Source organism: Salmo salar, chromosome 05, assembly GCF_965601325.2.
Source record: "Salmo salar chromosome 05, fSalSal1, whole genome shotgun sequence".
NCBI lineage: Eukaryota > Metazoa > Chordata > Actinopteri > Salmoniformes > Salmonidae > Salmo > Salmo salar.
The window spans coordinates 14942501-14966320 of record NC_138295.1 but is presented as its reverse complement, the minus strand read 5'-3'; the positions used below and the strand labels follow the sequence as shown (position 1 = coordinate 14966320).

Sequence of the window (23820 nt, the reverse complement as noted above, 5' to 3'; positions counted from 1 at the left end):
AGCAACGCTCCCCGTCCAACTTGAGAGCTTGAGAGGATCTGCAGAGAAGAATGGGGGAAACTCCCCAAATACAGGTGTGCCAAGCTTGTAGCGTCATACCCAAGAAGACTCAATGCTGTAATCGCTGCCAAAGGTGCTTCAACAAAGTACTGGGTACAGGGTCTGAATACTTATGTAAATGTAATATTTCTGTTTTTTTTTATATTTATATATTTGCAAACATTTCTAAAAAACTGTTTTTGCTTTGTCAATATGGGGTATTGTGTGTAGATTGATGAGGGAAAAAAAACAATTGAATATATTTTAGAATAAGGCTGTAACGAAACCAAATGTGGGAAAAGTAAAGGGGTCTGAATACTTTCTGAAGGCACTGCATATCCATTGCTTTTACTGCCAGTGGCCAGAAAGGGAAGGAGATTGAAAGAAAGAGGAGGAATGTATTTGTATAACACTTTTAGAAAGAGATTTGTTCCAGAGTGCTCAACAGCAACCTGATGTTAGACCTTCCTGCTCTTGAATGTTTTGTTAAAAACACTACACCAATACGATTTGATGGATTGAAAGGTTGATTGATTGGTTGATTGGTGTGTGCGTGCGTGTGTGTGTGCACACGTGTGTGACTCACCAGGGTGTCCATAGTGCTGCGGTGAGCGAGGCGTGATGGGAGACATGGCTTGGCGGCTGAAGGAGGGAGAGTCGTCCATGTAGGCAGGGCTGGAACACTGTCTCTGTCTCTTGTCTATATTGTAATACAGCTTCTAAAGGGAGAGGGGGGAGTTGAGAGAGTTGGGGAGAGGGGGGATGACAGAGTGGGGGAGAAAGAAAGAAAAAGAGGGACAGACAGATAGAGCAAGAGAGAAGGGTAAAGAAAGACAGATACAGAACTATCCACATATCCACAGACGACTGATCACAGAAATGATTCTTCATTCTGTTGGAAACAACAAGGTTACTAACCTGAGAATAGAGTCCCAGGTGACTGCAAAACAACAAGGTTACTAACCTGAGAATAGAGAGTCCCAGGTGACTGCAAAACAACAAGGTTACTAACCTGAGAATAGAGAGTCCCAGGTGACTGCAAAACAACAAGGTTACTAACCTGAGAATAGAGAGTCCCAGGTGACTGCAAAACAACAAGGTTACTAACCTGAGAATAGAGAGTCCCAGGTGACTGCAAAACAACAAGGTTACTAACCTGAGAATAGAGAGTCCCAGGTGACTGCAAAACAACAAGGTTACTAACCTGAGAATAGAGAGTCCCAGGTGACTGCAAAACAACAAGGTTACTAACCTGAGAATAGAGAGTCCCAGGTGACTGCAAAACAACAAGGTTACTAACCTGAGAATAGAGAGTCCCAGGTGACTGCAAAACAACAAGGTTACTAACCTGAGAATAGAGAGTCCCAGGTGACTGCAAAACAACAAGGTTACTAACCTGAGAATAGAAAGTCCCAGGTGACTGCAAAACAACAAGGTTACTAACCTGAGAATAGAGAGTCCCAGGTGACTGCAAAACAACAAGGTTACTAACCTGAGAATAGAAAGTCCCAGGTGACTGCAAAACAAGGAAATAGATTCAGTTCAGTTATTCTACATTGACATCAATATTAGAAACATATTTATTTATCTTGTTGATCAACTGTCAGTGAATTTAGAGAAGACGTATAAGAAAATGACATAGGTGTATTTCCTGAAAGCTTTGCAGCACTTAGTACCTCTCCATAGCTGAAGGTCTCTATGTCATCTGAGGAGTATCTGTGGTAGGGCTGGTAGGATGATATGGTAGGATGATGCTGGGGCTGGTAGGATGATATGAGGTCAGGTGGCTGGACCTCGTATATGGCCTTGACCTTAGGCAGCGCAGCCAAGTCCTTATAGTCTAGTATCTCATTCTCCACCCTGGCCTGGGGTGGGACACAACAGGACACACACACACACACACACACACACACACACACACACACACACACACACACACACACACACACACCACACACACACACACACACACACACACACACACACAAACAACATTTACGCATGCAAAACCAAAGACATGGATTGCGTGCTGCAGACTGTAAAGCATGCTGACAGTACAGCCATACACTGACACAACACATACAGTTAACATGTGACTACTGAATATATACTGTAGGATCTGACCACTCCCTGACATGACCTTCAGCTCCACAAAGCAATGGAGAGAGAGAGAGAGAGAGAGAGAGAGAGAGAGAGAGAGAGAGAGAGAGAGAGAGAGAGAGAGAGAGAGAGAGAGAGAGAGCTAACTCTGTGTTTTCCCCTCATCCATCACCCTGAGCAGGTCATTGATTATGAGGCCAGAGCTCAGAACACACACACACACACACACACACACCTGCAGAAGATGCTCATGCATGGATGGGTGTGTGTGTGTGTCTCTACATGTGTTTATGTGGATGGATGTGTAAGCTAATGTTTCCAACAGCAGTAGTGAACTATACAGTACAGCTCAGCAAAGACTAGTAGTAGTCCAAACAGAGCACACACACACACACGCACACACAAACACACACACACACACAGGTTGTGTCCCAATATGACAGACAGACATAAGAAGAGGACCTAGCCAGCAGTGTAAGGTGAGGTCACGGGTCAGGGGTGAGTGGAGAATGAACCAGTGTCTCACATCTGTACTGGGCAGGGCGACAGTGACTATGTCACAACTATCTCTCCTTCCTCCCAAATTGTGCACCTGTTCACTTCTCTTCAGTGATTTAACATGGTCCATTCACACCTGCACTGTTGTGAACAGGGCACGACAGCGCCTCTTCCCCCTCAGGAGGCTGAAAAGATTTGGCCTGAGCCCTAGGTTCCTCAAAAAGTTCTACAGCTGCACCATCGAGAGCATTTTGACTGGCTTTATCAGAGCTTGATATAGTAAATGCACCGCCCTCAACAGCAAAGCACTATAGAGGGTGGTGCGGACTGCCCAGTACATCACTGGGGCCGAGCTCCCTGCCATCCAGGACCTCTATATTAGGCGGTGTCAGAGGAAGACCTGAAAGATTGAGAAAGACTCCCAAGTCATAGACTATTCACTGTGCTACTGTCCGGCAAATGGTACCAGAGCATCGGCTATCAGACCAACAGGCTCCGAGACATCATAAGACTGCTAAATAATGAATGAATGGTTACCCGGTCTATCTGCACTGACCCTATCTTGTACACACTATATATTCGGGGTGGCAGGTAATCTAGTGGTTAGAGCGTTAGGCCAGAGACCAAAAGGTTGCTGGATCGAATCCCCGAGCTGACAAGGCAAAAATCTGTTGTTCTGTCCATGAACAAGGCAGTTAACCCACTGTTCCCCAGTAGGCTGTCATTGTAAATAGAATTTGCTCTTAACTGACTTGCCTAGTTAAAAAAGGGTTACATATACACAAAACACACGTTTAAACTCATCATTTTCTGATGCTACCCTGTTCATCATTTTACTCTTTTTATTATCCTGATGTCTAGTCACTTTACCCTGCCTTCATGTACATATCTACCTCAAATACCTTATTATTATCTATCCTGATGCCTAGTCACTTTACCCTGCCTTCATGTACATATCTACATCAAATACCTTATTATTATCTATCCTGATGCCTAGTCACTTTACCCTGCCTTCATGTACATATCTACCTCTAATACCTTATTATTATCTATCCTGATGCCTAGTCACTTTACCCTGCCTTCATGTACATATCTACCTCTAATACCTTATTATTATCTATCCTGATGCCTAGTCACTTTACCCTGCCTTCATGTACATATCTACCTGAAATACCTTATTATTATCTATCCTGATGTCTAGTCACTTTACCCTGCCTTCATGTACATATCTACCTGAAATACCTTATTATTATTATTATCTATCCTGATGCCTAGTCACTTTACCCTGCCTTCATGTACATATCTACCTCATACCTTATTATTATCTATCCTGATGCCTAGTCACTTTACCCTGCCTTCATGTACATATCTACCTCTAATACCTTATTATTATCTATCCTGATACCTAGTCACTTTACCCTGCCTTCATGTACATATCTACCTCATACCTTATTATTATCTATCCTGATGCCTAGTCACTTTACCCTGCCTTCATGTACATATCTACCTCATACCTTATTATTATCTATCCTGATACCTAGTCACTTTACCCTGCCTTCATGTACATATCTACCTCATACCTTATTATTATCTATCCTGATACCTAGTCACTTTACCCTACCTTCATGTACATATCTACCTCATACCTTATTATTATCTATCCTGATACCTAGTCACTTTACCCTGCCTTCATGTACATATCTACCTCAGATACCTTATTATTATCTATCCTGATACCTAGTCACTTTAACCTACCTTCATGTACATATCTACCTCATACCTTATTATTATCTATCCTGATACCTAGTCACTTTACCCTGCCTTCATGTACATATCTACATCAAATACCTTATTATTATCTATCCTGATGCCTAGTCACTTTACCCTGCCTTCATGTACATATCTACCTCTAATATCTTATTATTATCTATCCTGATACCTAGTCACTTTACCCTGCCTTCATGTACATATCTACCTCTAATATCTTATTATTATCTATCCTGATGCCTAGTCACTTTACCCTGCCTTCATGTACATATCTACCTCTAATACCTTATTATTATCTATCCTGATACCTAGTCACTTTACCTTGCCTTCATGTACATATCTACCTCAGATACCTTATTATTATCTATCCTGATACCTAGTCACTTTACCCTGCCTTCATGTACATATCTACCACAAATACCTTATTATTATCTATCCTGATACCTAGTCACTTTACCTTGCCTTCATGTACATATCTACCACAAATACCTTATTATTATCTATCCTGATGACTAGTCACTTTACCCTGCCTTCATGTACATATCGACCTCTAATACCTTACTATTATCTATCCTGATGTCTAGTCACTTTACCCTGCCTTCATGTACATATCTACCTCAGATACCTTATTATTATCTATCCTGATGTCTAGTCACTTTACCCTGCCTTCATGTACATATCTACCTCAAACATCTTATTATTATCTATGCTGATGTCTAGTCACTTTACCCTGCCTTCATGTACATATCTACCTCAAATGCCTTATTATTATCTATCCTGATGCCTAGTCACTTTACCCTGCCTTCATGTACATATCTACCTCAAATACCTTATTATTATCTATCCTGATGTCTAGTCACTTTACCCTGCCTTCATGTACATATCTACCTCAAATACCTTATTATTATCTATCCTGATGTCTAGTCACTTTACCCTGCCTTCATGTACATATCTACCTCAAATACCTTATTATTATCTATCCTGATGTCACTTTACCCTGCCTTCATGTACATATCTACCTCTAATACCTTATTATTATCTATCCTGATGTCTAGTCACTTTACCCTGCCTTCATGTACATATCTACCTCAAATGCCTTATTATTATCTATCCTGATGCCTAGTCACTTTACCCTGCCTTCATGTACATATCTACCTCTAATACCTTACTATTATCTATCCTGATGCCTAGTCACTTTACCCTGCCTTCATGTACATATCTACCTCTAATACCTTATTATTATCTATCCTGATGCCTAGTCACTTTACCCTGCCTTCATGTACATATCTACCTCAAATACCTTATTATTATCTATCCTGATGACTAGTCACTTTACCCTGCCTTCATGTACATATCTACCTCAAATACCTTATTATTATCTATCCTGATGCCTAGTCACTTTACCCTGCCTTCATGTACATATCTACCTCAAATACCTTATTATTATCTATCCTGATGCCTAGTCACTTTACCCTGCCTTCATGTACATATCTACCTCAAATACCTTATTATTATCTATCCTGATGACTAGTCACTTTACCCTGCCTTCATGTACATATCTACCTCAAATACCTTATTATTATCTATCCTGATACCTAGTCACTTTACCCTGCCTTCATGTACATATCTACCTCAAATACCTTATTATTATCTATCCTGATACCTAGTCACTTTACCCTGCCTTCATGTACATATCTACCTCAAATACCTTATTATTATCTATCCTGATACCTAGTCACTTTACCCTGCCTTCATGTACATATCTACCTCAAATACCTTATTATTATCTATCCTGATGTCTAGTCACTTTACCCTGCCTTCATGTACATATCTACATCAAATACCTTATTATTATCTATCCTGATGACTAGTCACTTTACCCTGCCTCCATGTACATATCTACCTCAAATACCTTATTATTATCTATCCTGATACCTAGTCACTTTACCCTGCCTTCATGTACATATCTACCTCAAATACCTTATTATTATCTATCCTGATGCCTAGTCACTTTACCCTGCCTTCGTGTACATATCTACCACAAATACCTTATTATTATCTATCCTGATGTCTAGTCACTTTACCCTGTCTTCATGTACATATCTACCTGAAATACCTTATTATTATCTATCCTGATGCCTAGCCACTTTACCCTGCCTTCATGTACATATCTACCTCAAATACCTTATTATTATCTATCCTGATGCCTAGTCACTTTACCCTGTCTTCATGTACATATCTACCTGAAATACCTTATTATTATCTATCCTGATGCCTAGTCACTTTACCCTGCCTTCATGTACATATCTACCTCAAATACCTTATTATTATCTATCCTGATGTCTAGTCACTTTACCCTGCCTTCATGTACATATCTACCTCAGATACCTTATTATTATCTATCCTGATGCCTAGTCACTTTACACTGCCTTCATGTACATATCTACCTCAAATACCTCGTACCTCTGCACATTGATCGGGTACTGGTACTCCCTGTATACAACTTCACATTGATCTGGTACTGGTTCTCCCAGTATATAGCGCCAAATTGATCTGGTACTGGTACTTCCTGTATATAACTCCACATTGATCTGGTACTGGTTCTCCCTGTATATAGCTCCACATTGATCTGGTACTGGTACTTCCTGTATATAGCTTCATATTGAACTGGTACTGGTACCCCATGTATGTTGCTCTACATTGATCTGATACTGGTACTCCCTGTATATAGCTCCACATTGATCTGGTACTGGTACTCCCTGTATATAGCTCCACATTGATCGGGTACTGGTACTTCCTGTATATAGCTCCACATTGATCTGGTACTGGTACTCCCTGTATATAGCTCTACATTGATCTGGTACTGGTACTCCCTGTATATAGCTCCACATTGACCTGGTACTCCATGTATATAGCTCTACATTGATCTGGTACTGGTACTCCCTGTATATAGCTGCACATTGATCTGGTATTGGTACTCTGTGTATATAGCTCCACATTGATCTGCTACTGGTACTCCCTGTATATAGCTCCACATTGATCTGGTACTGGTACTTCCTGTAAATAGCTCCACATTGATCTGGTACTGGTACTTCCTGTATATAACTCCACATTGATCAGGTGCTGGTACTCCCTGTATATAGCTCCACATTGATCTGGTACTGGTACTCCCTGTATATAGCTCCACATTGATCTGGTACTGGTACTTCCTGTATATAGCTCCACATTGATCTGGTACTGGTACTTCCTGTATATAGCTCCACATTGATCTGGTACTGGTACTCCCTGTATATAGCTCCACATTGATCTGGTACTGATACTCCCTGTATATAGATCCACATTGATCTGGTACTGGTACTCCCTGTATATAGCTCCACATTGATCTGGTACTGGTACTCCCTGTATATAGCTCCACATTGATCTGGTACTGGTACTCCCTGTATATAGCTCCACATTGATCTGGTACTGGTACGCCCTGTATAAGGCTCCACATTGATCTGGTACTGGTACTCCCTGTATATAGCTCCACATTGATCTGGTACTGGTACTCCCTGTATATAGCTCCACATTGACCTGGTACTCCATGTATATAGCTCTACATTGAACTGTTACTCCCTGTATATAGCTCCACATTGACCTGGTACTCCATGTATATAGCTCTACATTGATCTGGTACTGGTACTCCCTGTATATAGCTCCACATTGATCTGGTACTGGTACTCCCTGTATATAGCTCCACATTGACCTGGTACTCCCTGTATATAGCTCCACATTGATCTGGTACTAGTACTCTCTGTATATAGCTCCACATTGACCTGGTACTCCATGTATATAGCTCTACATTGATCTGGTACTGATACTCTCTGTATATAGCTCCACATTGATCTGGTACTGGTACTCCCTGTATATAGCTCCACATTGATCTGGTACTGGTACTTCCTGTAAATAGCTCCACATTGATCTGGTACTGGTACTTCCTGTATATAGCTCCACATTGATCTGGTGCTGGTACTCCCTGTATATAGCTCCACATTGATCTGGTACTGGTACTCCCTGTATATAGCTCCACATTGATCTGGTACTGATACTCCCTGTATATAGCTCCACATTGATCTGGTACTGGTACTCCCTGTATATAGCTCCACATTGATCTGGTACTGGTACTCCCTGTATATAGCTCCACATTGATCTGGTACTGGTACTCCCTGTATATAGCTCCACATTGATCTGGTACTGGTACTTCCTGTATATAGCTCCACATTGATCTGGTACTGGTACTTCCTGTATATAGCTCCACATTGATCTGGTACTGGTACTCCCTGTATATAGCTCCACATTGATCTGGTACTGATACTCCCTGTATATAGCTCCACATTGATCTGGTACTGATACTCCCTGTATATAGCTCCACATTGATCTGGTACTGGTACTCCCTGTATATAGCTCCACATTGATCTGGTACTGGTACTCCCTGTATATACCTCCACATTGATCTGGTACTGGTACTCCCTGTATATAGCTCCACATTGATCTGGTACTGGTACTCCCTGTATATAGCTCCACATTGATCTGGTACTGGTAATCCCTGTATATAGCTCCACATTGATCTGGTACTGGTACTCCCTGTATATAGCTCCACATTGATCTGGTACTGGTACTCCCTGTATAAGGCTCCACATTGATCTGGTACTGGTACTTCCTGTATATAGCTCCACATTGATCTGGTACTGGTACTCCCTGTATAAGGCTCCACATTGATCTGGTACTGGTACTTCCTGTATATAGCTCCACATTGATCTGGTACTGGTACTTCCTGTATATAGCTCCACATTGATCTGGTACTGGTACTCCCTGTATATAGCTCCACATTGATCTGGTACTGGTACTCCCTGTATATAGCTCCATTCTTGTGTATTTTATTCCTCATGCGTTACCATTTTCTTTTTATTATAATTTTGGAACTCTGCAACATTGGGAAGGGCTCGTAAGTAACCATTTCACGGTAAAGAGTACAGCTGTTGTATTTGGCGCATATGACAAATCATTAATATGATATGAAATTACATGTGGTTGATATTCCCACTAGCCCATGCCTACACCAATCAAACGCTTTGAGATAGTGAGAAATAGTGAACGAGTGCACACTTCAGGAGCAATTGGTTTGTATTTTCGAAGCTAGTGGGCCCTGAAGGTTGTGTGGAGCTAGAGGAAGATTGACTTGTGATTGTTGACTTACACAGATGACGCGGCTGGGAGAGCCGACAGACGAACCCGGTGGAGAGATGGAGGTCTCTGACAGACGTCTGTGCTGTGGGAAGAAAGAAAAGAAAAAGGAATGAGGGTAAAAAGAGTAGAGTGATATCTGTGTTCTGTAGAGTAGAGTGATATCTGTGTTCTGTAGAGTAGATTGATATCTGTGTTCTGTAGAGTCGAGTGATATCTGTGTTCTGTAGAGTAGAGTGATATCTGTGTTCTGTAGAGTCGAGTGATATCTGTGTTCTGTAGAGTCGAGTGATATCTGTGTTCTGTAGAGTCGAGTGATATCTGTGTTCTGTAGAGTCGAGTGATATCTGTGTTCTGTAGAGTCGAGTGATATCTGTGTTCTGTAGAGTCGAGTGATATCTGTGTTCTGTAGAGTCGAGTGATATCTGTGTTCTGTAGAGTCGAGTGATATCTGTGTTCTGTAGAGTAGATTGATATCTGTGTTCTGTAGAGTCGAGTGATATCTGTGTTCTGTAGAGTCGAGTGATATCTGTGTTCTGTAGAGTCGAGTGATATCTGTGTTCTGTAGAGTCGAGTGATATCTGTGTTCTGTAGAGTCGAGTGATATCTGTGTTCTGTAGAGTCGAGTGATATCTGTGTTCTGTAGAGTCGAGTGATATCTGTGTTCTGTAGAGTCGAGTGATATCTGTGTTCTGTAGAGTCGAGTGATATCTGTGTTCTGTAGAGTCGAGTGATATCTGTGTTCTGTAGAGTCGAGTGATATCTGTGTTCTGTAGAGTCGAGTGATATCTGTGTTCTGTAGAGTCGAGTGATATCTGTGTTCTGTAGAGTCGAGTGATATCTGTGTTCTGTAGAGTCGAGTGATATCTGTGTTCTGTAGAGTCGAGTGATATCTGTGTTCTGTAGAGTCGAGTGATATCTGTGTTCTGTAGAGTCGAGTGATATCTGTGTTCTGTAGAGTCGAGTGATATCTGTGTTCTGTAGAGTCGAGTGATATCTGTGTTCTGTAGAGTCGAGTGATATCTGTGTTCTGTAGAGTCGAGTGATATCTGTGTTCTGTAGAGTAATATATGTGTTCTGTAGAGTAGAGTGATATCTGTGTTCTGTAGAGTAATATATTTGTTCTGTAGAGTCGAGTGATATCTGTGTTCTGTAGAGTAGAGTGATATCTGTGTTCTGTAGAGTAATATATGTGTTCTGTAGAGTAGAGTGATATGTGTTCTGTAGAGTAATATATTTGTTCTGTAGAGTCGAGTGATATCTGTGTTCTGTAGAGTGATATCTGTGATCTGTAGAGTAGAGTGATATCTGTGTTCTGTAGAGTAATATATGTGTTCTGTAGAGTAATATCGGTGTTCTGTAGAGTAGAGTGATATCTGTGTTCTGTAGAGTCGAGTGATATCTGTGATCTGTAGAGTAGAGTGATATCTGTGATCTGTAGAGTAGAGTGATATCTGTGTTTTGTAGAGTAGAGTTATATCTGTGATCTGTAGAGTAGAGTGATATATGTGTTTTGTAGAGTAGAGTGATATCTGTGATCTGTAGAGTAGAGTGATATATGTGTTTTGTAGAGTAGAGTGATATCTGTGATCTGTAGAGTAGAGTGATACCTGTGATCTGTAGAGTAGAGTGATATCTGTGATCTGTAGAGTAGAGTGATATATGTGTTTTGTAGAGTAGAGTGATACCTGTGATCTGTAGAGTAGAGTGATACCTGTGATCTGTAGAGTAGAGTGATATCTGTGTTCTGTAGTATTAGCAGATTATGTTATTCTTCAATAACTCAGACCCAAAGCAAATCAGGGAGAGGAAAATAGGTTTATTCAAATAGGACAAATCATGCTTGGAAGTAGATGGTAGATGTTCATGCTCCCCTGTCCTCAGTGACGCTCTCCTGAGCAGAGGGACAGCGTGTAGTGTATAACCCAGCCCTAGCCTGTGGTTGACCAATTATAATCCCTTGCAATAAAACTGGGCCAATGGCCAAATAACAAGTATCTTGTTTCAGGTTGGATCAATGAGAACGTGCCACACGTTCAGTACTGACATTCCTAACAGATGTTGAACTGAAAACCAACTATTTCCATTGATATTTCCCTATTACAGAAAAACTCAATTCCTTGATCGTTAGTACTGTATTGACCTCTCGTCCTCTGTCTGCGTTGTGTATTTATCTTCGAAATATTATTATAGTAGAGTGATATCTGTGTTCTGTAGAGTAGAGTGATATCTGTGTTATGTAGAGTGATATCTGTGTTTGTCTCACCCTGAGTCTTCTCTCTGCTCTGGCCGCCTGCTTACACAAAGGATGCCACACTTCACCACCTGACAGAGAGAGAGAGACAGAGAGAGACAGAGAGGGAGACAGAGAGGGAGACAGAGAGGGAGAGGGAGAGAGAAAGAGAGAGGAGAGTCCTTGTGAGTTTTATAAGTCAGTGATGCTGTGTGTGTGTGTGTGTGTGTGTGTGTGTGTGTGTGTGTGTGTGTGTGTGTGTGTGTGTGTGTGTGTTTTACCATGCAGGTACATTTCTTCTCCCTCTGTGAACATCATGTGACATCGGGCACAGCGGGCACAGGTAGGGTGGTAGTGCTTCCCCCCTGCCTGGAGAGAGAGAGCAAGAGAGAGAGAGAGCAACACAGAGAGACAGAGAGACACAGAGATACACAGAGAGACACAGAGAGACACACACAGAGAGACAGAGAGACACAGACATACACAGAGAGACACAGAGATACACAGAGAGAGATTAATTTCTCAGTTTTTTTGTTTTTAAGATGAGATAAACACTCACATCTAATTCAAGACAAGTGATGAACAACAACTCTACAACTCAATAAGAAGTTGACTCTCGCTAGCTAGCTAGCTACACAACAAAAACCTAGCTAGCTAGCTACACAACAAAAACCTAGCTAACTAGCTACACAACAAAAACATAGCTAGCTAGCTACACAACAAAAACCTAGCTAGCAGGCTAACAAGCTAGCCAGAAAAATGTTGCAAGGGAAGTTAATACAACTACATTAAACGACCAAACTGAGTGAGTAAAACAAAAAGGAACAAGGACTATAACATTAAACATATCTTCTGAGTCCATTCTCTACCGTCAAGAGGCCAAAAATGGCACAACGAGGAAAGCTTTTAAACTGAAACTACTAAAGGGGAGGCCAGAAACCAAACTCATCTTTCTCACTGACCAGCCAAATGCATGGCGTTCAGCACTCTGCTGTCACTACCCATCCATAAAGAAAGAAGGAATCTGTAATGGGTGGAAGCTGAAAGTCAAAGAGACAGACGACCCTGACAGCACCATGATAACAATCAACCTCCACAAGACTGGGTCTGTCATGGTGCAAAGTAACCTTAGGCTGTTTGAAACAGACTGGGTCTGTCATGGTGCAAAGTAACCTTAGGCTGTTTGAAACAGACTGGGTCTGTCATGGTGCAAAGTAACCTTAGGCTGTTTGAAACAGACTGGGTCTGTCATGGTGCAAAGTAACCTTAGGCTGTTTGAAACAGACTGGGTCTGTCATGGTGCAAAGTAACCTTAGGCTTTTTGAAACAGACTGGGTCTGTCATGGTGCAAAGTAACCTTAGGCTGTTTGAAACAGACTGGGTCTGTCATGGTGCAAAGTAACCTTAGGCTGTTTGAAACAGACTGGGTCTGTCATGGTGCAAAGTAACCTTAGGCTGTTTGAAACAGACTGGGTCTGTCATGGTGCAAAGTAACCTTAGGCTGTTTGAAACAGACTGGGACTGTCATGGTGCAAAGTAACCTTAGGCTGTTTGAAACAGACTGGGTCTGTCATGGTGCAAAGTAACCTTAGGCTGTTTGAAACAGACTTTCAGACCATTAAGGGGAGAGCAGAGGACACCACCAGTGTCCCCCTGCCCCCACTGCACACCCACACCTGGAGGAGCCCCAGCCTGACAGGCAGAGCTTCACATATGCTGTGAGAGGAGCAACTGGCCCAGCCCCCACTAACGAAATGAGTGACATTAAACACATGCTGAGTCTACTATGCTCAAATGTGATAGGCCGGGGGTCATGGTAAGATGAGCACAAGAACTCCACCCTCCTCACAATATATCCACCCAAGTGGCATGACACAAATGCTATCTTCAATTATAAACAAATCACATTTGCATAATACGAGTTTACATTAGTTGAAAAATCTTATTTTAATAGTTCTTGTTAGATTGTGAGTGTTTATTTCCTTTTGAAGGTAAAGAATAAACAGTTATGAAATCTTTTTACATTGCATTTTGGAATTTACAAGGATTGAAGTGCTCTGCTTTTGGGCTAAAGAGCAGAAACCCAGTGTTCCTGAACTATAGGAAACATGGTGCAGAGGTGATGTTTCCACTGGCTGTCCACTTGGTTATAGGGAGATAATCCTACCATCTACTAAATTAAAAGGACTCAGGACAGGGCAGAGACTCAGGACAGGGAAGAGACTCAGGACAGGGAAGAGACTCAGGACAGGGAAGAGACTCAGGACAGGGAAGAGACTCAGGACAGGGAAGAGACTCAAGGGGAATGCTAATATGGTATAAATCTGAACTAACTCATTCAATCAAATTGATCAAAACAGGACCATTCTTAATCTGCTTCAAAATCAACAAGGAGGCTATTTTAACAGATTGAAAGGTCTTCCTCTGTGCCACATACATCCTCCCTCAGAGTCACCCTACTTCAATGAAGAGAGTTTCTCCATTCTAGAGGGGGAGACTAGTCACGTTCAGGCCCAAGGCAATATACTGGTCTGTGGAGACCTGAATGCTAGAACAGCAGAAGAACTAGACACTATTAACAGTCATGGGGATAAACACCTACCAGGAAGCAACAACCTTTCCCTCCACACATACCCCCCAGAAACAACTATGACAAAGTGAAAAACAAAAATGGAGTAAAGCTCCAGATGCTATGTTGAACACTGGGTCTGTATATAGTCAATGTCAGACTAAGAGGGGACTCTTTTGGTAGGTACAGTTGATGTCGGAAGTTTACATACACTTAGGTTGGAGTCATTAAAACTAGTTTTTCAACCACTCCACACATTTCTTGTTAACAAATTATAGTTTTGGCGAGTCGGTTAGGACATCTACTGTGCGCATGACACAAGTAATTTTTCCAACAATTGTTTACAGACAGATTATTTCACTTATAATTCACTGTTTCACAATTCCAGTGCGTCAGAAGTTTACATACACTAAGTTGACTGTGGTTTTAAACAGCTTGGAAAATTCCAGAAAATTATGTTATGGCTTTAGAAGCTTCTGATAGGCTAATTGACATTATTTTTGTCAATTGGAGGTGTACCTGTGGATGTATTTCAAGGCCTACCTTCAAACTCAGTGCCTCTTTGCTTGACATCATGGGAAAATCTAAAGAAATCAGCCAAGACCCCCCAAAATTGTAGACCTCCACAAGTCTGGTTCATTCTTGGGAGCAATTTCCAAACGCCTGAAGGTACCACGTTCATCGGTACAAACAATAGTACGCAAGTATAAACACCATGGGACCACGCAGCCGTCATACCGCTCAAGAAGGAGATGGGTTCTGTCTCCTAGAGATGAATGTACTTTGGTGCAAAAAGTGCAAATCAATCCCAGAACAACAGCAAAGGACCTTGTGAAGATGCTGGAGGAAACAGGTACAAAAGTATCTATAGCCACAGTAAAATGAGTCCTATATCGACATAACCTGAAAGGCCGCTCAGCAAGGAAAAAGCCACTGCTCCAAAATCGCCATAAAAAAGCCAGACTACGGTTTGCAACTGCACATGGTGACAAAGATCGTACTTTTTGGAGAAATGTCCTCTGGTTTGATGAAACAAAAATAGAAATGTTTGGCCATAATGAACATCATTGTGTTTGGAGGAAAAAGGGGGAGGCTTGCAAGCCGAAGAACACCATCCCAACTGTGAGACACGGGGGTCATGTTGTGGGGGTGCTTTGCTGACATTTCACATTCTTCAAGTAAATTGGTGATCCTAACTGACCTAAGACAGGGCATTTTTACTAGGATTAAATGTCAGGAATTGTGAAAAACTGAGTTTAAATGTATTTGGCTAAGGTGTATGTAAACTTCTGACTTCAACTGTACACCTACAGCTTATCCCTTGTCAGCAGTACTGTAGGTAACAACACATCCGCCACGCTGATCCTCAATACGGGGGACCCTCAGGGGTGCGTGCTCAGTCCCCTCCTGTACACTCATGACAGCATGGCCAGGTGCGACTCCAACACCATCATCAAGTTTGCCGATGACACAACAGTGGTAGGCCTGATCACCAACAACGATGACAACAACCTCTCCCTCAACGTGATCAAGACAAAGGAGATGATTGTGAACTACAGGAAAAGGAGGACCGAGCACGCCCCCATTCTCATTGACGGGGCTGTAGTGGAGCAGGTTGAGCGCTTCAAGTTCCTTGGTGTCCTCATCACCAACAAACTAGAATGGTCCAAACACACTAAGACAGTTGTGAAGAAGGCACAACAAAGCCTATTCCCCATCAGGAGACTGAAAATATTTGGCATGGGTCGTCAGATCCTCAAAAGGTTCTACAGCTGCACAATCGAGAGCATCCTGACTGGTTGCATCACTACTTGGTATGGCAACTGCTCGGCCTCCGACCACAAGGCATTACAGAGGGTAGTGCGTACAGCCCAGTACATCACCATGGCCAAGCTTCCTGCCATCCAGGACCTCTATACCAGGCAGTGTCAGAGGAAGGCACTAAAAATTGTCAAAGACTCCAGCCACCCGAGTCATAGACTGTTCTCTGTTACCACACGGCAAGCGGTACTGGAGCGCCAAGTCAAAGTCCAAAAGGCTTTTTAACAGCTTCTACCCCTAAGCCATAAGACTCCTGAACAGCTAATCAGAGGGCTACCCAGACCCCTCTTTTACACTGCTGCTCCTCTTTGTTAATTATCTATGCATAGTCACTTTAACTCTACCTACATGTATATATTACCTCAATTACCTTGACTAACCGGTGCCCCCGCACAATGACTCTGTACCGGTACCCCCTGTATTTAGCCTCACTATTGTTACTGCTGCTGTTCAATTATATGTTATTTTTATTTTCTATTTGTAACTTTTTTTAAAAGCATTGTTGGTTAAGGACTTAAGTAAACATTTCCTTGTAAGGTCTACACCTGTTGTAATCGGCACATTATTTTTATTTTATTTCACCTTTATTTAACCAGGTAGGCTGGTTGAGAACAAGTTCTCATTTGCAACTGCGACCTGGCCAAGATAAGGCAAAGCAGTTCGACACATACAACAACGCAGAGTTACACATGGAATAAACAAACATACAATCAATAATACAGTAGAAAAATCTATATATAGCATGTGCAAATGAATAGGCCATGGTGGCAAAGTAATTACAATATAGCAATTAAACACTGGAATGGTAGGATGTGCAGAAGATGAATGTGCAAGTTGAGATACTGGGGTGCAAAACAGCAAGATAAATAAATAAATACAGTATGGGGATGTGGTAGATTGGATGGGCTATTTACAGATGAGCTATGTACAGGTGCAGTGATCTGTGAGCTGCTCTGACAGCTGGTGCTTAAAGCAAGTGTGGGAGGTAAGAGTCTCCAGCTTCAGAGATGTTTGCAGTTCATTCCAGTCATTGGCAGCAGAGAACTGGAAGGAGAGGCGGCCAAAGGAAGAATTGGCTTTGGGGGTGACCAGAGAGATATACCTGCTGGAGCGCGTGCTCACCTAGCAGCACGAGTTCAGAAGATAGATGGGGGGCAATCAATTCACATATGGTGTCCAGGGCACAGCTGGGGGCAGAGGGTGGTCTATAGCAAGTGGCAACGGTGAGAGACTTGTTTCTGGAAAGGTGCATTTTTAGAAGTAGAAGCTCGAATTGTTTTGGTACAGACCTGGATAGTAAGATAGAACTCTGCAGGCGATCTCTGCAGTAGATTGCAACACTGCCCCCTTTGGCAGTTCTATCTTGCGGAAAATGTTGTAGTTAGGGATGGAAGTTTCAGGGTTTTTGCTGGTTTTCCTAAGCCAGGATTCAGACACGGCTAAGACATCCGGGTTGGCAGAATGTGCTAAAGCAGTGAATAAAGCAAACTTAGGGAGTAGGCTTCTAATGTTAACATGCATGAAACCAAGGCTTTTACGGTTACAAAAGTCAACAAATGAGAGCACCTGGGGAGTAGGAGTGGAGCTAGGCACTGCATCACCAGAGGAACAGAGGAGAAGTAGGATAAGTGTACGGCTAAAGGCTAGAAGAACTGGCCGTCTAGCACGTTCGGAACAGAGAGTAAAGGGAGCAGGTTTCTGGGCACGATAGCATAGATTGAAGGCATAATGTACAGACAAAGGTATGGTAGGAAGAGAGTACATTGGAGGTAAACCTAGGCATTGAGTAATGAAGAGAGAGATATAGTCTCTAGAGACGTTTAAACCAGGTGATGTCATCGCATATGTGGGAGGTGGAGCAACATGGTTGGTTAAGGCATATTGAGCAGGGTTAGAGGCTCTACAGTGAAATAAGACAGTAATCATTAACCAGGACAGTAATGGACAAGGCATATTGATATTGGGGAGAGGCATGCGTTGCCAAGTGATCGTATGGGTCCAGTGAGTGGTTGGGCTGGCTGGGCACAGCGATTCAGACAGTTAGCAGGCCGGGGCTAGCAAGCTAGCAGTTAGCAGGCTGGGGCTAGCAAGCCAGCATAAGGGCCTTAGAGGGATGTTGCGATGGGGTGTCATGACGTTGCCCTCTGGGTTTTCTATGCACCATCCCCCGACCTCTATACTTCTGACACAAGGCTGTGTGAAGGCGGTCGTAAAATTCCAAAGGAGAATGTCCTGCCTCATGGCCCCAGTATAAAGAGACAGAGTGTTTTCATGGAGAGAACAAAGGATTCCTCCACCTCACAGAATTGGAGAACCGAACGACATTTATGTTCTGGAGAAGGTATAAAAGATCGGTGAAGAATCCAGCTAGGAACTGGTCCGCTTAGTACAATTTTAGAGACAATATGGCCATTAGAGACAATATGGCCATATTACCATACTAAGGTTTATATACTAGCCTCAGCGATGAGACTTACATCTAACGGTTGTATAAAATGATTTAATAAGATTAAAGCTATTTGGAATATGTTGAGGTGCTATGTACTGATGTTAATGTGAGAGAATTGTATTTCTGTACAAAGCTTACCTCAGTCATCGGCACACCCCCAGGGACACAGACAGGACAAGGTGTCATGTGACAGCTTTTCTATGTTCAGCATAAAACCCCCACCCAGAATTTTTTTCTTGAGACCAGCTTACCTCAGAAGAGAGAGCCAAGGTTTGACCATGCATCCCTCTACTGAAGTTTAACCATACCACGTGGTTAACCTCTCTAGGGTAGGTGGCACCAAATTGTCCCACCTACGTAACAGCCAGTGTAATCCCATGGCGCGTTATTCAAAAACCTCAAAAATGCAAAAACGTCAATTTTTCAAACATATGACTATTTTACACCATTTTAAAGATAAGACTCTCGTTAATCTAACCACACTGTCCGATTTCAAAAAGGCTTTACAACGAAAGCAAAACGTTAGATTATGTCAGCAGAGTACCCAGCCAGAAATAATCAGACACCCATTTTTCAAGCTAGCATATAATGTCACATAAACCCAAACCACAGCTAAATGCAGCACTAACCTTTGATGATCTTCATCAGATGACAACCCTAGGACATTATGTTATACAATACATGCATGTTTTGTTCAATCAAGTTCATATTTATATCAAAAACCAGCTTTTTACATTAGCATGTGACTAGCATGTGACTAGCATTCCCACCGAACACTGCCGGTGAATTTACTAAATTACTCACGATAAACGTTCACAAAAAGCATAACAATTATTTTAAGAATTATAGATACAGAACTCCTCTATGCACTCGATATGTCCGATTTTAAAATAGCTTTTCGGTGAAAGCACATTTTGCAATATTCTCAGTAGATAGCCCGGCATCACAGGGCTAGCTATTTAGACACCCAGCAAGTTTAGCACTCACCAAAGTCAGATTTACTATAAGAAAAATGTTATTACCTTTGCTGTCTTCGTCAGAATGCACTCCCAGGACTTCTACTTCAATAACAAATGTTGGTTTGGTTCAAAATAATCCATAGTTATATCCAAACAGCGGCGTTTTGTTCGTGCGTTCAAGACACTATCCGAAAGGGTAAATAAGGGTGACGAGCATGGCGCAATTCGTGACAAAAAAATTCTAAATATTCCATTACCGTACTTCGAAGCATGTCAACCGCTGTTTAAAATCAATTTTTATGCAATTTTTCTCATAAAAAAGTGATAATATTCCGACTGGGAATCTGCGTTTAGGTAAACAGATGAAAGAAAATAAAGCATTCGGTCGACTCGGGCACGCGCCTAAGCCCATAGTACTCTGATCGGCCACTTGCCAAAAGCGATAATGTGTTTCAGCCAGAGGCTGCCTCGATATCGTTCAGCTTTTTCCCGGGCCCTGAGAGCCTATGGGAGCCGTAGGAAGTGTCACGTTAGAGCAAAGATCCTCAGTCTTCAATAAAAAGAGCCAAGATGAAACACAACTTGTCAGACAGGCCACTTCCTGCATGGAATCTTCTCAGGTTTTGGCCTGCCATTTGAGTTCTGTTATACTCACAGACACCATTCAAACAGTTTTAGAAACTTTAGGGTGTTTTCTATCCAAAGCCAATAATTATATGCATATTCTAGTTACTGGGCAGGAGTAGTAACCAGATTAAATGGGGTACGTTTTTTATCCGGCCGTGTCAATACTGCCCCCTAGCCCTAACAGGTTAAACTTTTAGACTATCGATACCGACAGAATCATAACAAGTCTTTGATATTAATTAATAGTCTGCAGCTAGAAATTCGGTATCATTGAACGCGAAGACCGCCGAAACATCCATTCTATAACGAAATGAACGAATGTCGCTTTGAAAGATCCATTCTAACCAAGAGAGAGAACGCGGACAAAAACTTCTCCAACAGGACAAAAACTCTCCAACAAGGATCCCGACGACACACTGAGCGTAAATATATATTGATTGCAATTGTTCCCAAATGAGTGAGCGTTCATGTGCAAAGGATTAGCATATCAATTGTTAATATTTATTTAATTGTTAATATTTATGGTTAAGACTGTGTTCGTGCAGATAACAACAATTTACGACGTTTGGAATGAGACTGACGAGGTAAAGAATAAACCATTTAAACCAGAAGATAATCGGTCAGATACTATAATATAATATAATATAATATATAATGTTATAATATAGGAAAGTTATATTAGGAAAATTATAACTTTGTAATCTGAATATTTTCCTTGGTGCCCCGATCTCCTAGTTAATTACAGTTAAACGATTAATCAGTTTAATCGCATAATAATAATTACAGGGAGTTATTTGATAAACATGTCTTCAGTTTAATGGTGCCCAAAGACACGACAGGGGGAAAAGTCTGTTTTTGCCTCCTTGTGCGGTGACGTTGATAGACCAGTTGTGGAATTAGTAGGGTTCCAAGTAGCAGAGGGGTCCAAGTCCAATTGGCAAAATGGGTATAGTGGTCCAAGAAACTGGCCGGTGGATCAGCTAATAGTCCAATATGCTATAGATAGCTAGCAGGCCACGGTTAGCAGAATGGGCCTTCAGGGGACGTTGCGCCTGAGGGCCCTGTTGGGATCCTCGGGCAGATTATATCGGTATTCCAGTCGTGAAGGATCGGCGGGGTTCCGTGCCCCGTACTGGCAGTAGAAGGGGTCCGGATATTGTAGCCGAGGAGTGGGCTTCAGGAGTAGCCCAGGAGCCCTAGCCGGGAGATGTGTCTAGCATGGGCTATCCCCAGGCTAGTTGGTGCTTGCTCCGGGACGGAAACGTTAGCCAGGAGTAGTCAACCCGGGTTGCGGTTAGCTAGCTGCCATGATCCAGATGAAAGGGTTCAGAGCTTGCGGAATGCTCTGGTTTGAAACGCGTTGTACGAACTGGCGAGAGCTTCCCGAGCTAAAGGTTAGCTGATGACCGCTAGCAGTGATTAGCTGACTGATAGCTGATAGCTGGTAGCTAGTTAGCTAGCTAGCTTCAGTTGAGGTATTCCAGTTCGGAGGTAAATAGAAATACTTTAGAGAAAAAAAACAGATCCACATTGGGTGAGGCGGGTTGCAGGAGAGTACTTTGAAGTTGAGGTTTAGGAAAAATATTTAAAAAAGAATGCGAAGAAAAAGATATATACATGGGACGAGACAAGACAAAGACGTCTGACTGCTACGCCATCTTGGGTTAATGTGACAAATACAATTAGATTTTTGTAGACTGCTTTACCACCAACCTCAACCCAGAGTCTCTCAGAGCCTTCACAGTTAGCCCACTAACAGCTCTCTCAGACCACAGTAAATCTGAGAAAAGCGAAACCAAACCATGATGCATCACGGTCCAATAAATGACATGGTACTTAACAGGCCTATAGATGGAGTACAAACAGTACAGAAATCTACCAAAAAGCAATTAGTAGCCAAAAAATACAATCTCTCCTGGACAACTTTTTAGCCTTAACATTCTCCTACAGCAATGAAGGTGTACATTTGGCCTTTTGGAACCTAAACTTTATATTTGACAAATTAGCGTCCTTGGCTAATCTAAAGAAACATAAGAGCAAACCAAAAATAATAGATAATGGAAAATGGTTTGATAATTATTGCAAAATTCTAAGAAAGTCATTGAGAAATATATCTAATCAAAAACACAGAGAACCAGACAACAAAAAGATACCCCTTCAATATGGGGAAACACTGAAGAAATACAAACACACCCTAAGAACAAAAAAGGAACAGCACATTAGAAATCAGCTGGATGGATTTGAGGAATCCATAGAATCAAACCACTTCTGGGAGAATTGGAATAAATTAAACAAACCTCATCATGAGGAATTGGCTATCCAAAATGGGGATATGTGGAGAAATCACTTTGCAAACCTCTACAGCAATATAACAAAGAGCCCAGAACAAAAATATATACAAGAACAATTACAAATACTTGAATCTGCAGTCAAAAACAATCAGAATCCTGTGGATACCTCAATTACTGTAGAATAATTGCTGAATGGTATTTTAAATGAAATGATCAAATATACAGACCACAACTTCAAATTGGCTATACACAAACTCTTCAACATTATCCTCACTGCAGGTATTTTCCCGGAAACCAAGGATGGATCACACCAATCTATAAAAGTGGAGACAAATTTGACAAAAATAATTAGAGGAAAAATTACAGGAATTTGCGTTAACAGCAAATAGGGGAAAATTCTCTGCAGTATCATAAATAGCAGACTACGTCATTTCCTTTATGAATACAACGTCCCGAGCAGAAGCAGGATTGGATTTCAATCAACAGACCACATTAACACCCTCTACACTCTAATTGACAAACAAGTAATCCAAAGGCACAATCTACTCGTCATTTGTAGACTTCAAGAAAGCATTTGATTCAATTTGGCACAAAGGTATTTTTATTGACTAATAGAAAGTGGCCTTGAAGGGAAAACATATGATGTTATTAAATCAATGTACACTAAAAACAAATGTGTGGTTAAAATTGGCAACAAGCAAACATACTTATTCTCTCAGGGACGTGGAGTGAAACAGGGCTGCTCAATAAGTCCAACACTATTTAACATCTACATTAATGAATTGGCAAACACATTAGAAGAATCTGCAGCACCTGATCTCACCCTACACAACACTGAAATCAAGTGCCTGCTGTATACAGATGACCTGGTGCTGCTGTCTCCCACTAAGGAGGAGTTACAGCAGCACCTAGATCATCTGCACAGGTTCTGTCAGACCTGGGCTCTGACAGTTAATCACAGGTTCTGTCAGACCTGGGCTCTGACCGTTAACCACAGGTTTTGTCAGACCTGGGCCCTGACAGTTAACCACAGGTTCTGTCAGACCTGGGCCCTGACAGTTAACCACAGGTTCTGTCAGACCTGGGCCCTGACAGTTAATCACAGGTTCTGTAAACCTGGGCCCTGACAGTTAATCACAGGTTCTGTAAACCTGGGCTCTGACCGTTAATTACTGGTTCTGTAAACCTGGGCTCTGACCGTTAATCCCAGGTTCTGTCAGACCCGGGCCCTGACAGTTAATCAC

At 41.9% G+C, this 23820-nt stretch overlaps 1 protein-coding gene across 2 annotated transcripts in view; it reads right to left on the bottom strand.

Moving 5' to 3' along the window:
* LOC106604260 (actin-binding LIM protein 3) overlaps window positions 1–23820 on the bottom strand; it is a 235799-nt gene that overhangs the window by 11369 nt on the left and 200610 nt on the right. For both annotated transcript variants that reach the window (XM_082975060.1, XM_082975061.1), the window contains exons 7-12: window positions 12142–12229; window positions 11894–11952; window positions 9641–9712; window positions 1716–1904; window positions 1436–1459; window positions 626–758 (exon numbers count right to left, since the gene is read on the bottom strand). In XM_082975060.1, coding sequence (XP_082831186.1) covers window positions 626–758; window positions 1436–1459; window positions 1716–1904; window positions 9641–9712; window positions 11894–11952; window positions 12142–12229 — 565 coding nt within the window. The remainder of the gene's footprint in view (window positions 1–625; window positions 759–1435; window positions 1460–1715; window positions 1905–9640; window positions 9713–11893; window positions 11953–12141; window positions 12230–23820) is intronic.